The sequence below is a fragment of the Apteryx rowi genome, unplaced genomic scaffold (genome assembly GCF_003343035.1).
Source record: "Apteryx rowi isolate R43461 unplaced genomic scaffold, aptRow1 scaffold_613, whole genome shotgun sequence".
In the NCBI taxonomy this organism is placed as follows: domain Eukaryota; kingdom Metazoa; phylum Chordata; class Aves; order Apterygiformes; family Apterygidae; genus Apteryx; species Apteryx rowi.
The window spans coordinates 166,327-183,585 of record NW_020450887.1 but is presented as its reverse complement, the minus strand read 5'-3'; the positions used below and the strand labels follow the sequence as shown (position 1 = coordinate 183,585).

General features: G+C 39.9%; 1 protein-coding gene across 1 annotated transcript in view; it reads right to left on the bottom strand.

The window, feature by feature from the left end:
* Positions 1-17,259, bottom strand: part of LOC112974603 (engulfment and cell motility protein 1-like) — a gene marked incomplete at its 5' end in the record, with an annotated part of 183,896 nt that overhangs the window by 12,342 nt on the left and 154,295 nt on the right. Inside the window, 3 exons of the mRNA XM_026083741.1 lie at positions 2,899-3,006; positions 11,109-11,221; positions 16,855-17,018. Of these exons, the coding sequence (XP_025939526.1) occupies positions 2,899-3,006; positions 11,109-11,221; positions 16,855-17,018 (385 nt within the window). The remainder of the gene's footprint in view (positions 1-2,898; positions 3,007-11,108; positions 11,222-16,854; positions 17,019-17,259) is intronic.

Below are 17,259 nucleotides of genomic sequence, written 5' to 3'. Positions count from 1 at the left end.
TTTGTTATTGCCTTTATCTTTACAAACTCTAATGGAACTGTTGGAGAGAGAAGAAATGCATTTTCCACTGGGTGCAGTAACACTACATATTTTAATATAGATTACCTCAGCACTGTGATCAAATGGATAGCACACAGTACAATGACATTTTTAAAGGACTTTCTTTGCATGGGAAACTAAAAGAAGTGGAACTTATTTTGGTCCTTCACTATTCAACCTCTCCTGTCCTTAGTCTCAGCATTTCACATTGTGGCCCAGCTTTTCATGTCTCTGGCACCACTCTGTTTTTTGGGCCGAGGTCTTATTTTTGAGGGGAGAGAGCGACCTAAAAGAAACTGGGAAAATAAAAGAGGTATTTGATTGCCAGTATGGCAGAGGTCTTCTCAAGATGGAAGAGTTTGCAGCATTTGCTGAAAATGCCCAGACACACTATTTATCTGACTGCATAAGGAAGGGTTTTCTCAAATTAGATCTGCCAGGCTTTTTTTTTTTTTTCCAGATTTCATATACTTCTTGGTCTCTGTGATGTGCAGTGTAGTTAACACGGGAGATCTCAGACAGATATGATGTCATGATCTTTCATTTATCTGGAATTTGGCCTATTCCTTGCTTTGGAAAATAGAATCAAAGACTTAAAATGGTATCAGAAGCTGACTATAAGATGCTGGAGGGTGTGAACACAGATGTCGTGTGCTCGCAACAGATAAAGCCCTGAGAAAGAGGGCAGCTGTTTTCTGTCCCAGCTAGAGTCTGCACAGCTTGATAACTCTGCCAGCCTGAAGAGAGAGATGACATTGAAAGAAGTCCAAAGGTTAAGAAAAAAAAAAACAAGAACAAAAAAGCCAAAAAACCCCTGTTTACTTTTGGAAAAGGTGCTAGTTGGTCAAGTTTGGCAAGGTGTACACAAAATCTCCACTTTCTTGCTTACCTATCCTCTTTTATCTATTGAACCATTCCCAGATGCTGACAACCTGGATGACCAGGAAGAGTGAGAAGGCCTAAAGACACGTCCTCTCCCAAAAGTGGAGACCACCATATTTTGTACACAGGTGAAAGTGGTAGTCATTATAYTCAGACCTTAGTAGTTCAAAATTCAATACAAGTCTATCAAAAAGAAACAAAAACAAAAACCCAGATCATCACTGGAATATGTTCTGTAAAATTCCCAAAGTAGTTTGGCCTGACATGTTTACAGCAATAATGCCACTTTATAATTTTATATTCATATCTCTTGCAATATTTTCAACTTWGTTTAATTAATCTCTAATGTGGTGGGCACTACGGTAGCTCTTATATCCTTAACAACCTAAAAAGTCTGAGATATTTAAAAAATAACCACATCTTCCTTGAACTGCATCAGTATCCACTTCAGTCTGTCAGCAAGCATGCACAGGGAACATGTGGGTCTGACCCAGCGGCTCCTAAAGTAGGAGCTACTGTCCCAGTGGGATCATGCCATTCACAAATAAGCTCAAGAGCCTAAGGGAAATTCAAAGGCAAAATGAAGCTTGCAGCTGGAGCTGGGCTTATGAGCATGGAAGTGTGCTCAAAGCAAACAAGTCTGGGAACTGCTGGGCTAGGAACTGCCCCTGCAGTTCAAGTGTGACATTCATCCCTCTTCTGTCATTCTGAAGCTACTGTAACATTCGAGGGCTATTTCTCTAACTCTTGTCCAGACAAATAGCCTCTTCCAGTGCCAATGCAGCAATAAGATTCGCTGTCCTAGATTCTGCCACGACTGCACTAAAAGCCTGAAATATCCTTGAGGCAATGTGTAAGGCAATGAAAAGAAGTGAATGTGACTGTAAACTGCCAAGGCTCCAGTATCAGACAGGCTCTTCTTCCTTCCCTCCCGAGCCTGCACCTGGGAGCACTTGGAAATTTTAAAAGGTGCTGCCTGGAGATGGGTAGGGGGAGGAGAAAGGGGAAACACTTCTTTATGTTATTAACGTAYGCAAAAGTTTAAATCACTGATATCTTTTCTCAATTTTCAGGCTGGAGAAAATTCCGAAGTCTCCAAAGTTATTCCATCATTTCATGAAAGAACTACCAGCTTGAATGCTTGTACAAGTGTTTGTCTAATTTGAAAATGTCAAGAATGACATTTATTACTAATGCAGGTTCAGAAAAGAACAAAAAGAAATAACTCCTCATTCAAAGTTTGATTTTTCAGTCTCATTTTCTGTCGATAAAACTGCACTGGTCATTATCTGAGCCATCACAAAAGACTTTCCCAGGATTGCAGGTTAAGCCTCTATAACTCATGTTGAAGGACTAATGAGACGTTTTCATTAGAATATGATTTTCTAAAGGGTTCCAAGTGGGCTCCACAGTGACTTTGATCCCTAGAAGATATCCCAATAACTGCCCAGGTAAGAGCTGTCATAAAGTCATGTACTGTCTCAGTTGGGCACACAGTAACTGTGAGGTCCTATCATTGCTGTTCAGAGCAATGTATCATCTTTAAGTCCACTCCCCATGACAACCAAAAAGACCTCTATCTGACACAGGTTTCTCCTCTAGACACTGGATTGTTTGCAACTGCAGAAACAGCTGTCTCTGTTGACAGGAAGTGCTTCTGAATATGCCGACGTATTTTTATTTGACACCTGCAGTTAGACGAACAGTGAAAATAAACTGTGTTTCTCCCCATGCGATTCTTGACATTTCCAAGCTCAAAGAAACTATGAGCTCATTGGAAAGCTGAGCTCAGTCCTTACACACACTTGTCAAAACCAGGAGAGCAGTGTCTGAATGCATGAGGAAATGTCCCCTGCTGACGACCCCATAAACAGAGCAATTTATAATATCCTGTGTTAAAAAAAATAACAGTAGAAGTCATGAAGAGGAACTAACTTAAAAGTAGCAAAAGCAGCACAATCCATGTACATGACTCACATTTATCTTGCAAGGAATCATGGGGGACTTCACCCTGAGGACTTTCTTCCAAATCTCCGTAGTGCAAGACCTTGTGATTAGGTGAAAGTCGACAATACCAAAATTTGTCTGTTAAAAGAAACATATTAAACAAGGTCACTAACATGTCTTTATCAGCATTATCAATAGCGTAAGAGAAAATGCACTCAAATGAGGCACTACAAGGAAGGAGGACTGCATCATTTTTAGATGTGTGGGGTGTATTGGAAGTGGGGCAAGGACTTTGCATAGTAATTTTACTTGACTAAAGAAAGTGTGTTTGAAACTGGCATTAATCTATCATACCTGTCTTGATTCAGCCACTGGTTGAAAAAATAACTATTAACCAACAAAAAAACCTGACTTAGCTTTACATGATATTATTATACACCCTCATGGACAGGGGACTGGCTAAGTAACTACTGTTTTGAGTGGCTAACTGTAACATACCCATAAAAGCTTCATTTTTAGTACCCACTATGTGAACGTTGAGCCCTGCCAGCTGTCTTGTGTGGGACTTCCGAAAACTGAGACATTTGAGATGTCCCATACCTTACGAAAATTGTGACTCACGTCTTTTTGTAGACATGACAAAATACCCCTATATTTATGGTGGGACTGGACATCACAAATACACAATGATTTAAAAAAAAAAAGTTAACTCCCTTGTTCTGTCGAGAACTTAGTGGTTGTTATGTCCACAAATACATCCACACCATGCTCCTACATTCATTTCAGCCCTTCCTAGGAGATGTGTATATTTATATCTCTTGCCAMATCCAGGTTCTCAGGATGCAATTCCCCTCAACAATATTTGTTAAAATCTGTTCCCACTAAAAACATCGGCTTTGCAGAACAAGGCTGTCATGCTGCCTGGCGTGCAAGGCTGGTGCTTGCCAACTCCCTTTTTGAAATGGCAAGAACCATGCTAGCCTTCCTTCTCAGAGCGCTTTCTATTTAATAAATAGCTCACACACAATGTTAAGCTGTCAAAAATACCATCTTGTTATGGCCAAGCTATGAATCTCCAAAAGCTCGGAGCTGGGCTAGATGTTAAAATGCCAGTGCGGGGGGCAGGCGGCTTCTCTCCCCCTGTGCTTCTCTCCTTGCTGGCAGCAGTGATGATGTGCCATKCAGCAGCCCCTGGACAATTTTAGGGGAAATGGCAGCATGGACAGAGCCCCATGGCATCGCAGCAGCCAGGAGGGAATGGAGCCATGGTCTGGATAAAATGTTGGAGGAACTGTAAAATCACCAAAGTCAGACCCTGTGTGCTCATCCAGGGCTGTTAGCAAAGGCAGTACTTCTTGGCTCCACTAGTGAAATGTCGTTTTCATGGACCTGACATCTTTTTAAAGGACTCTTTAAAACCCTGTGCTCAATTGTGTAAAATGCAATGCAATAAGACACAGAGAAAGGCAATTCAGCTCTGAGGTTTCTCTTGGCTTCCATGTGCCCTTTTAGATACTTTTTTCACAGWAAGCAAAAATGGGGAAAAAAAGAAACAATTCAAACCACCTTCTGTTTGTTTGTGTAGGTGCTTCTACAGAAAGGTTTCAAAGCACCTTGCAAACCACTGGCAAAGGGTCAAGACGGTGAGGAGGAAGATACTGGTAGCTGTTTCATGGGCATAAACAACACTGAAGGATTTATGCTGCTGAGCCTGAGATTATGATTTCACGATACATATAAAAAGAGCTACTGAAATATAAGCTTCCCAGGACTGTAAACAGTACGTATAATATTGCACAGCATGGGGTCGAGAGAAAACCCCCTTTACAAAACTATTGCAGGGATTTAAAACTAGAGCAAGCAGGACCCTCATTCAGTAGGCTCTCATCTGAAAGACACACGCACAACATCAACTTGTTGGGCAGTCTGAATGTCTCGAAAGGATACATGTGAAACTTGTATATTCGTATCTTTTACAGGGAACGCTACCCGAAGCATTTCAAAAYCTGATACTTAAAAAACATGTACCCCACTGAATCTGACAGTAGCCTGTCCTGTCTCTTGCCTACCTAAAGAAAAGCCCCACCTAATGCAGCAGAAGGCTGTTATGTCTAGCTTTACTTGCAACCTCTTTTTTTTTGAGAATGTTTAATTGCAATCTCATTATTTATGAGAGTGTTTGATTTCAGACTGTACAAAAGAATATAGCTTTCTATCTCTAAGATTAAGAAAATTCTTTTTTCCTAATAAGAGTCAACCTGGTCTTACAATCTTCTCAATTAGCTGGACAATTAGATGATGTCACTGATGAAAATTATCATGAGTTCCTTTCAACTCGGCACAAATGGAACTGGAGTTGCTGGTGAGGGTCTGAAAAAGATTGGTTCTTTAACCTCCTAAGGATTAAAGTGTTTTATAAATCTTGTTCCTGTTTCAACCCCCTGCTCCAAAAATAAGAGAGGAAAAAAAAATCAGTGAACATTTCTTTACTTCGTTTTTAGGAAGTGGTGGTTTTATAGGAAGAAACCCTAGGTCTGCAGGCTTGTGGAGCCTTTTACAGCAACTTCCCATAACCCAAGGTTAATAAAGAACTAATAGCCATAGACTGTAGCTTGAAGCATGTCCAGTGCAGTTCTCCTGTGGGCTCACTAATAACTCCCATCATACCAAAACTTTGCTGTCAGGAGAAAAATCCTTAAATGAAGCCTACAAATGGAACTAAGGAGATCTTGTCAGCTGCAGCTGCTAAAGGACTGCCCAAACCAGGCTGGGAGAAGGGCAATCAGTACATTAGCCTTGAAAAGTAAACCTTGCTTCCTTTTAGGAGCCTCTACAACCACCTCAGCCCTAGCCAACTGGGGATTTTTTAGCTGTACATGATGTTACAAACAGTTTATCAGACAATATCCCACTTACATGAGATCACAGTGCCTTGGGGGGAATAGTTTTAAAAGAGATGCATGTTATTTTACTGTACTGCAGGTGTTGAACACAATTTTGTCTGAACTGGAGTGTATAAAGTAATGCTGCAGTTAAAATAGGAATTGTATGAAATTGCTTCCTTTGATTTTAAAAAAGGTGAAGAAAAAATGATTACAGCAAGTGGGAAGTGGCCAACATTTTCTTCCAGCCCTAAATACCTAAACAAATAAAAAAAGAAAAAGAAAAAAAGAGAAACTTGTGTTCTTTTCTACCATGATTAGAAAGTGGTTTAAAAAAAAAAGAAAAACTATGGTCTAAAAACTCCAGAGCTCTCAAACAGAAGGTCACAGAGTTGAAGTGCCACAACAGGCTTTAAAGATGGGACAGGCATTTCCCCACAGAGCAGCTGGTAGATCTGTGTGTATGTGTACTGCTGGAGTTGGGGGAATTCAAAAAAGAGGTTTTTTGCTTTGTCCAGAGAGGGGTCAGATTTAGGCTCAGCCTTATGAAGTTGCCCCAAAGTCTAAGTCCTTTTTTGATGGCTTATTTTGTATCAGATGTTATTACCCTTGCCTCTGTAGAACTCCTTCTCAAAGCAGGAAGCCATAGGAAGGGCATCCTCTAAGCACAGTGTTTAGAGACAGTGTGGATCTGTGATTTCATTGCAATTTTCAGATGCTACATTATTTAAACTTTCCAATGAATCCCTATGCCTTTTATGCTCATTGACAATGGATGCAATTGAATTAAGGTGCTACTGATTCTTCCTTCAGAAACCGAATTAACCATTCTTATTTTTAACCTGAAAAGGTCTCATATAAATTGTTTAGCTTTCCAAACAATTGCTAGAGCAGCCAATGGGTTAAATACACTGTAGCACATTGTTAAAGTTTACAGAAGAAGTTAAAAAAAGCACAAACAACAAAACCAGCTATAATTTGTGTAGAAGAGTAATACTCAAACTGTGACCAAATAGTAGGGCACAGAACATTTTGCCAACAGGCTGCAGAGTGCTGGCTATTCATATGGTGTTTCCAAGCGCATTAATGGCCAATGACTCATATGCCCTTAACAATGCTACCCCATGCAAAGAATTGCTGTGATTGCCACAGAAGTGCTCTGTAGCTAGCATCTGGAAAGAAAATAGCTCAGATATTCACTGACAGAAGGCTCAGAGCACACATTTTACCCGAAGATATAGTCCACATTACTAAAAAAGTGAAATTTGTTTGCTTGAAGAAAATGTTGCTTAGAGGTTTAGTGACAGGAACACATGTATTTAAATACATCTGTGAAAACATATACACTTGTTTAGATTTTAGATATATGTGTGTGGACTCACCCTTTTTCTTTTGCTGTGTTGTGTTTCTCTAAGATATCCATCAGAGTGATACATTTTCACTCTAACTGGTCTTAAGCRCTTACAAAAAGCCAGCAAGCCCTGCAAATGATTTGTGATTAACTGTCTTGTGGCAATGCTGGAGGGCTTAGGCAGGCTTGGTTAACCAGTTCCTCTCAGCAATTCACATATTGCAGAATATTACTTTTTATGGAACTAGGGAAGGTGGAGCAGACGAGTGGCAGTAAAGAGAACTTTGCAGAGAGAAGAAAGTGTGTGTTCTCATTTAACAGCATGAGTCACTTCTCATCTTCACAAGAGGCAGAAAACTGGGTTTGTTTGTTTCTCTGCCTTAATTTAAGGTTACTCTTTCCAGGTTACTTAAAAATATGCTGCCCTTGTGTTTTTAATTTAATGATGTGTCTCACTAGGTTTTCTCTCACTTCCAAAAATGACTGTTCAAGAAACCTTATCTTCAGTTGCAAAACCACTTCAATAACATGCAATTTCTCTATAATATTTATAAAGCTAAAAGGGGAAATTATTTCCAAGAGTGCACCCAGCAACATAAACTACAGGTGTCCTAGATGTCAACTAGAGAAGCATCTATCATCCTCAGTAAAACTCTTCTATCTGCTACTTAGCTCTACTGGAAATAATAACTTTGGGGGTTGTAAAGTGCTTTGTAGGCTTTGTATAGTCTTTGCCTCTTTCTTTTAGGGCTTAACTAAGGAAGGAGAAAGCTGAAGAGGGCTATCAGTCAGCTGACTTTCCACAGTAAAGAACAAAGCAGGGATTTACGGAGCTTTATGATCTGTGTTGAACAAYGACTAGAAGGGCAGGGTGGATTTTGCTGTTTCATTTTCAATTGATTAAGGGTGTCTCATAAAAACAGGAGTTAGTGCTCGTGTTCTTCTGCGAAATGTAGCAAGGAAAAGGCCTTGTATTATTCAGAAGTGGCAAAGATCCTGCCGGGACAATAATGGTATTTCTGAATTTTGGCTACAGAGAGATCATGCTGATATGATAACCCTGTGCTGAAATACAGAGATCGGACTACAGATACCTCACATCTCAATCTTCAATCCCCCTCAATGAACCTCCCCTGTTGGTTTGGAGGCTTTCCAATACCAAGTAAATACGAAAGAGTTTCACATCTTCTCACAAGGCTGTAAGGGCTGTAAGCTCTCTGCTCATTTTTTTGCAAGTCAATTGTTTCAACTTACTGTGACTAACCATGTGTGTCCTACCACATGTTCAAACAACAGTCTTAACGGAAGTTTGCTCTGGAGTCTTTATCATGGGATAATGTCAGTTAATTATTTTTTAAATAGACAATTTGATGGTTTCAGCTTCTCCTGTGTAGGCCATGTTCAGATTCCTCTTTGTATAATCTGTAGATCTGCAACATTTGCCACAGGATTGTCTCAAAGGAAAAAATGAATCATGAGAAAGATAAATCAAGCTGTGTGCATACTGAAGTAAAACAGCTACCTGATCTTACTACTCTTGTAAGCAGGTTGCCAGATAACAGGCAAATCGCAATGTCTTGCAGCACTCCCCGTTTCTTTTTTGGCTCCAAATCAATCCGGACGGACTTTGGCCCTTTGACAGCCTTGGTGATGTCACATGGCAAGTCAATCCCGCCAGAGCAGCGGGCAGGTAACAGGGCTCCTCCTGAGCCCCTGGGCAAAAAGTCCTGGGAGGTAGGTCAGGGGAATGGGGAAGGGGAGGTCGGTTAAGACTAACAGAAGCCTTACTCAGGAATTGAGCCATTTTTATTAGGACACTCAGAGGAATTATCTAAAAGTTGGCCTGCCAAGATGTTGAGCAGTGCTTGCTAAGCATCTAGCCCCTCTGTTCACTTCCCTTAGTCTCACAGTTCTTGCCATCATGACAGCCCTGACCCTGCAGCATGCTCCGCTTGGTGCCCAGAAGACAGCGAAGGGGACAGGCTGGTTCCAAGAGCACTCCTTCCACCTTTGTATGTACCTAAAAAAGGACTGTCCCCTACTAAAAGGCTTATGAGCCAAACATGCTTGTGTCTACCATCCTTCACCTGTTTATCAGATCACCCAGTATTAGATCTTGGTGAGTTTAGTCCTGTTGGCATCATCATCATCTATAACGGTGTTGTATCTTCTCCCTCTCCAGGGAATACGTTACCCTTTTGCCTCAGGGAATATGGGCAATCTAACATCAACCATGACACAACTTTTTTGGACAAGCTGGGAAGAACATACCCTTCTAAATGGGCATGTATCTGACAAATACAATACACTTCAGAGATAAGAAGCAAGTTCTTTGAGGCATGGCCACATGTTTTATTTGTTTCCAAAGTATCACGAACTCTTTTGGCCCTGTATAAATATGACAGCAAAAAAATTAATCTGGTGGCCTATACAGTTCACTCCAAGGCATGATATAACAACCTTCTTAGCTGTGGACCAGAAGATTACGTTGATATTTTCATTACTTCAGCTCCACACAAATGAGTGGAACTAATTTATATCCTCTAAGGTTTTTGATCCTATGAATCACAAACTGACAACAGTTTAAAATAAAATAAACAGTCTATCTTCCTTTTGGAGATCTGCCAAAACAAGAATGTTCGCCACCAACCCTGCTCCTTCCCTAGGATTTCAGTCATTCAGATTAAGGTTTTGGGAGGAATAAAATAAAAAACACCCTCACTACTAATTGCCAAACCAAACTATATATTACTTTAGCTCCTTTCATTCTGTGAAGATGCTGTTGAAGGGAAAACGTATCACACATCTAAACGAAATCTGTATAAGAAGTCAGGGTGTAATATTAATGCTTTTTCTCTAAAGTGTTCAGTGAGCTCCATAGGTGTTTGTAGGCTTGACAGAGAGGATACAAAGCTGGATCAATTTTCTCTGACTTAACCCTTACATAAAGGCTTGAAACTTTCCAAAATAACCTCCTCATATCAAACAAAATACCCTGCTTGTTTRTTAGGAAAAAGACATTGCAGGAATTCTTCTTTCCGTGAAGAAAGCGGTTTTCCACAATTGATCTGAATGTCTCAGATACTGATCTTTGGCAGTACTTACTCTTAGCTTTTGTGCCTTTCTAATTTGCATTGCATTTGAAGAGGAAAAAAAAAGGTGATCTAAATTTCCACCAAATGGGGGTTTAAAGGAAAATAATCAAACTTTTGAGTAATCTGCTGCATTTACACTACATCCCCATTATTTCGTCCTGAGAAAGAAGTGTGCCCTTCTGAAGGGGAAAAAGAACCATAGAGAGTTTGGCTGCATAAAATGGGCTGAAAATCTGCTATCAAGCAAAGACTCATAGGGTTGGGAAACTACTCTTCCCAAGTCAATCAAGTATTCATTCTAAAGTGCACAAATTACTGATCTAAGGACTTTTTATAAGTAAATTTAAACACCATCATATATTTAATATGTATGGTAATAAGAGACAAAAAATATGGACAGGCAGTACTAGAGGGAGCGGTGCAAAATGAGCTCATCAGATGCATAAAACTGTTGGGTTTCTGCTATCTAATTCATTAGTAGTATAATTTAAAACAATCCAACAGAAAAAAAGAAAGAAAAAAAAGAGAAAGGTGTTCCAAACCTGAGACATTCAGGTTCTGACTATACCAAGTTTCATGTGCTGTTCCTGCAAAGGTTTAGGATATTTTGTTTTGAGATTAGCAAGATGCCTGGACATCCAGGCAGAAAGCAAAGTACTCAGTTCAGAGTGCAAGACTGCTGCTTGAAATTTTCATCAAATGCGGGACTGATTCCAGATCTGTGTGATGAAACCAAAACCAGCTACAGTGAAACACAGGAAATCCTAGAAGAACTTTATATAGGAGATTCTTTCAGGTGCCCCCTGGAAAAAAGCAGTCTAGAGAGCACTAAAACCAAGGATCTTGCCAGTAACAGTAGTGCTCCCCATCACAACTTTCAGGCAAAAATGACAATAAAAGCCAGAGCTGTACCTTGCCGCCGMCGACTGTTGAGTTTCCTAAAGCAGGTCCCCTCCACAAGCCGATTAAGACGTTGTTGCTTGATCAGCTCTAAAATCTCAGGCTGAATCTTCTCTTTTAGTTCCCTTGAGAAGAAAGAAAAGCACTCGTGAGGTTCATCAAGGACCACTCTGGTTCCTCTGAGACAGAGTCCCATGAGATGTTTCTGCAAGGAGTTCAAAGGGGACAACAGCCATGGGCAGTCCCAGGTCAGAATCTGCTGCAGGCAAAGACCTTTTTCTGATAACAAAGGCATGGGGTTGGAATATCTCTGTTCGAGACATCTCCCTGCTACTACATCAGTGTATGACTCAGTCAAGTCATTTCCTTGTTTCCCATTTACCCATCTAAAGATAACGCTTGCTGTAATTCATCAACAAGGTTTTCTGAGGCAAACAATGCTCTTTCATTGTAGGAACACTATGAAGCCTCTTGGAGGGTCTGTCTGTCACCTTTGGTGGCATAATCCTCTGCTGGTGCACTTTCTTAGCATTATTATTAGGACAACACAAGAAAGCTAACACACATTTTAAAACAACATGAAAAAACAGTGCACAATGGCAATAAGCCAAAACAACAATCAGTGCTATATGCTTGTTCTTAATTCCATACCATTTGATTTAGTCATTACTATAAGAATTTCGTGGAAGAGTTAACCATGACTGGTGATTGCTCAAGAATTAAGTTTTACCCTTGCCGAGGAGCACAGAACCTCACAGTGCATTTAGAACTATTATTAYATGTCCTTCAGAAAATCCATTTCCTACAGCCTGCTTTGATAAATGGGTTCAGTGTGTCAAGAACTAGGCAGAAAATGTATGCACATAATATTTAAAGTTGATTTCATACACTGTCACATGGAGTCACAGGTGTCTGAATTCATCAGTTATAACCTCACATAGATTCATTAAGCATACATAAAAGACAGGTTTAAACATCAACTTGACAGCAAGCCTAGTAAGATTAAAAAGTAATGGAATGTGTAGAGGGTTTCTAAAATATGAAGTGTGTCAGAACCATAATTTTGGATTGCTGTGTGAATTAGGTAATACCAAAAATCATTCTGTTTGGTAGTATGTTCCAGCAATCATCATCAAAAGAAAGCAAAGCCATGGTATTCCATACATAAATCGAAAATGTTTCTCTTCTTGAAAACTTAGGAAGTTCAGCCTCTGCAGATTTTCACATTCATTTGGGTCCTATACCTTTGATATGCAAAAACCCCATTGAAATCACTGCAAGTTCTCTGTTAGAGAGATCAGCCCTTTAAATAGAAATGCCATCATTCTCCCAGGTATTAACAAAATGGTTGGAGTTCCTGATGCATAACCCACTGCATATTTACAAGCTGTGAAAATCTAGCTGGTCAAAAATCAAGTATTGTAACTATAGAAACAGGCCACCTTTAGGAAATGTATTATTAGTCATTTATGATAATAGTCAAACACCATTGTTTTCTCACTAGGAACTAAGGTATGAATATGCTAAATAGTTAAATACTATGATTAAAAGAATTCTGTGCTTGAACAAATGTCTTTCCTAGCTGATGAGTTTCCCCATTCCTCAGGTAAGAGCTGGGAGCAGGGGCAGAAGAACCCCAAAAGAAAGCAGTGTTAAAACACAGTATGGATTACTGAGCTCGCAAGGCTACTGACTATATCTCCAGCTGGACTGATTTCAAATATTCAATACTGGTATAAACATCAGTTTGATACGTAAGTAGTTTAATTCAGAAAATGGATGAATATCATTAAAGAGGTATTAAAGACATCATAGCATCATAAATATTGGACACTACTAAAAAAACAGAAATGAAAGACGTCAGTCATCCAGCACATTAACTGATTGGTTACTCATCGTATTCCCTCTTCTCTCTTCTAAAGCCCCATCTGCCCTTTACAAACCAGAGGTAGACAGGGATTTTTAACCAATCCAAAAATAAGTAAGGAACCCCTCCAAAGTAGTTCAGTGTCTAAGACAGACTTTCCACCGGAGAAAGGGAGGCAGGAAAGAAAAGAGACCTTCCACCTCTTTGCTAATATGCCCGAGTGCTTCTCATACTCACATATTTACCCTCAAAACTGCGAAGCGCAGAAGCAGTATTTGCTTCTGTTTCACAGTCCCCAAGCTTGAGCACACAGAGGCTGTGTAGATGGCTTTCCTTACTCATCTGAGAATCGATCTTCAGTGACTTGAATTCAGATCACCCATCCCAAAAGTCCATCCCTATCTTGCCATGGTCACTTGTGCTTACTGGCCTCAGCAGCTCATGCCAATGCATGACTACTCTAACTTATAAATATATATATTTAGCTATTTGTCAATATTCTCAAATACCATGACTCCAGATACATTTTGGCAAGGCGATCCTGCCACTTAATGCTTCTCACTGTCAAGAAGATTTCTGTTCTCTTCCACCACTTCAAGGTGATAGAAAAGGGGCACAACAATCAGACGTAGGCACACAGGTAAACAACAGGGTCTAAAGACAGGAGGCTTAGAACAATCTCTGACAAGAAATAGGTCCCTGTGCCTAATGTTAAAACTAAACAGGAGCAGTGAGCTAAAGGAAGATCATAAATGCAAATCTATTTGGGCAAAATTTTTATTTGTTCCTCTTCAGATGACATCAGTTTAACATTCTGTGCCTTGTAAAGAGGAAGAGAACAACTAGGAAAGTATAAGGAGAAGGTGCCTTTAAAAATGGCTACTAGTTTCCTGCTGTGTTCCAGTGATATGAGAATGACAAAAGTTAGTGAGCTGATACGACAGAAAGCTTGGGAGAAATACGTAACAATATATCATCACTAATTTTCTGATCTCATTGGTCTCAGCTCTATAAACAAGACTGACATCGGTGACTTGCTTTTAAAAAAACAGCCCTTAATTTCCTTTAAATTTGAAAATTCCTAGAAATAATTTTTACATTAYTGAAAGAATACTAGCTCTTTTTTGCACCAGTTTTATCTGTCCATGACTTTTAACTTTCCAACTTACAGTTCCAACTCCTTCTTGTCAGCCACTTTCCTTCCACAATGGGGCATATTATAGTCATTTAAATCATTACAACACAGTAGAAAAGTAATACCAAAACAACTTCATGTGTTTTGTCCTTTTATCTTTGGGGTTGCTCCTAATCACTTCATGCATTCAGCTCAGGCATTAATGACTCTTTCTAACATTGCAGAAGAATCTTRAAAGATACAGAATGCTCCAAAAAGCATCCACATCCCTCCCTCTATTTCCCTGTACGCTACTGATTTTCACCCATGTTTTACTTAGCAACTGCTCCCTAACTGACATGAACTCTCCTTTAACCACCAAGTGTTCACTTGGACATCAGAGCTCTGTCCAGTATTAACCCGTCTGTATTGCCATTTAATGTGTCAAGGAGACCTCTGGTCCTCTACAGGCCAACAGGATTCCTAGATACCTTCTTCCACAGCCAAAATAGACTAGTGATATTTTCTTTTTTTGTTGTGAACTGCCAATTAGGATTATCAAAAATGATCCCAAGCTCTTGAGTACATTCTGTTTTGGAGGGCTTTTTATTCTCCCTAATTCAAAGCAGGAATTGAAAAAACTTCAGCTCAGGTGATGCAAAATACTCATACAAAAGAAATAGTTACTCCTTGCAAAACAAGGTTGTTGTAATTATGTGGATCTAAGGCAGAACCTTCCAACTTGCATTCAAATCAAACTTGACTGAAGCTTCTCTCACCCAGCAGCTTGAAAACTTAGAACTTCAGTACTTTATATAAAGAACAGCAGAAGAAAGGCTCCTATCATTTTGAAGCCACGGATAACCATCATCTGATTGCCATATTCTGACGCAGAATTAAACAAGGCTCCCTCACTTTAAATTCAGTTGTGCAGCATCTCTTTTAGCACATCTGTAAGGCTTTTAAATATACAGCACAGCAACGATTCCTGTCTCCACTCACAGTCTCCCTCCCCACAATGCAACCCTGATTCTGTACTTATATCAATTGTGCCATCTATGCAATTTGAGAGAGTTCAGTACATGGAATCAAATCAAAGGGGAAAATGAAAGAACCATTTCTTTTCACAGTCAAGAATAAGTGATCATGGATGCAATCAAAATGCAAATGCATAGAGTTAAATCTCTGCAAATACAGTTGTGATTGCTTAAACACCTTATCGACTTACTTAGCCTTCACAGCCTTTAGGTTTAGCCTTTGTCCTGAATCTGAAATGAGTTGCTTGTAACACTTCTGCTGTTTTTAACTGTTTGTGTTAGTTGGTTCTTTCATTCCATGATGGGGAAGGAGATTTCACACTGTGGCAGCAACTAGCCAGAGTGATGTGGAATTAAAGCCAGTGGAATTAAAGAGCTTGCAGAGGGCACTGGCAAGTTTCATGAGGTTAGGAAATGCTGCAAGTGAATATAAATAGTTGACCTGTATCATAGTTAAACAGTTGACTCATAAGGGAAGCAGGGGAAACAAGAAGCTTTGGTGACAAGCTTAGCAGTACTGAGCAGCTTTGAACCACTAAACATTGCAGGGGATTGGCAGGGGATTTCTGTGCAGTGTAATGATGCAAAAATGACTGGAACTATTTGTAGGTTTTTAACTGATGCATTACTATGAGTGACACCAGTTCTAATTGGGCATTAGGTCCTATCTTCTAATACATTGAAAACATAAAAGCAGCATTTTCCCTTTGATCCAAGTTGGTATGATTAAATTTGAAGTGTGTAATTCTACTTAGCTTATGCTTTCCCTGCTGCCCTGCTGCCCCTGGAGGAATGTGTCCCCAGAGCTTGTACTCAGATATCTGCATCCTTTAGAAACAAATCAAGCATCTTACACCTGAATCTCTGTAGCTCTACCCTAAAAAGGAGATTTGGAAAATCATAATGAGCTGTTCCACTTCAAACATGGTCAAAATTTCCTGACATTTCAGCTAATGCTTTGGATCATCATCATTTCTCTGCTGATCTCACGAGGTTCCTGCTTTTCAGAGCATTTGGGCAGTGCCGAGGCAGAATCTGTCCTGCGCCATCCGCTCAGCCACGAGCCGGCTTTGATCCAGAGCCAGTACAGCCTCCGTTTTTCATATAATAGAACAAAGGGTATTCTGAGACGCAGACAGGAGCTACAGTGGCAATATYAACATTTGATACTTTGCAGTAAACAATGTAGGAATGAGAATCCTGTTGGACAGCTGCCAGAACATTTTTATCTACAAATAAATAACTGCTTTCTATTAACACCAAAGATAAGCTATAAACAAAGACAGTAACACACAAACCCATGCTTTTGTGGAGCCCGTGTGTATTGGCTCCTCTTGCTCTGGGCTTCACTCTTGCTCAGAGAAGTGACATTTGGAATTTTTAAAGGCCCCTGGACAGAAGACAAGGTTTAATCTAGAAGATAAACTAACACCAGCAACAAAAACAAGCTCACACGCACAGTCATACAAACTGGAAATGTCAAAGCATTGTTTGGTACAAATAAGCCATACAAGGCCCTGTAGGGATTTGCTGAATCTAGTTTAACTGAACTCAGAGAAAGAGCTGTGATTCCCCACAGAAGAAAACATAAGCACTTCAAGCAGTTGCTGCTTTACTGCTTTTGAGCACAGCTCTCTAGACAGCTTTTGCTTCAGGTTTCCCCTGAAGAGCTCCCAAACATTGTTCATATTTGTTAATATTTCCATATAAGAAGAGGTTAGGAGAGAAGACAGTACTTACAGAATCGGACGAGACTGGAAATCTTCCTGGTTCATTCTTTCAGACTGGCGGATTTTCAGTATTTCTGTGTAACTAAGATTCTGAAGTTTGCTCTTGAACTGGTCCAGAGAGCTAGGCTTGGTAGTGAGTGCTCTCATTATCTGTTCCTTCACTACTTGCATTACCTGTGCATGACAAGGAAAAAAAAAAAAAAAACCTGTGTTAACCATTTCTGAGGGTTTGTTTCAAATCTTTTGTGTCACGATAAGGTTTCTAGGTACAGAAGATGATTAGTACAATCTGGTCGCAAGGCAATTCCTCAGTGGCATGACCAGAAAATTAGCCAACTTCTAACAGGGTATCACACCTTGCAGCAAAAGCTCATCTGCACTTTAACAAGAAAATCTGGGGGGRGCCCTCAATTGC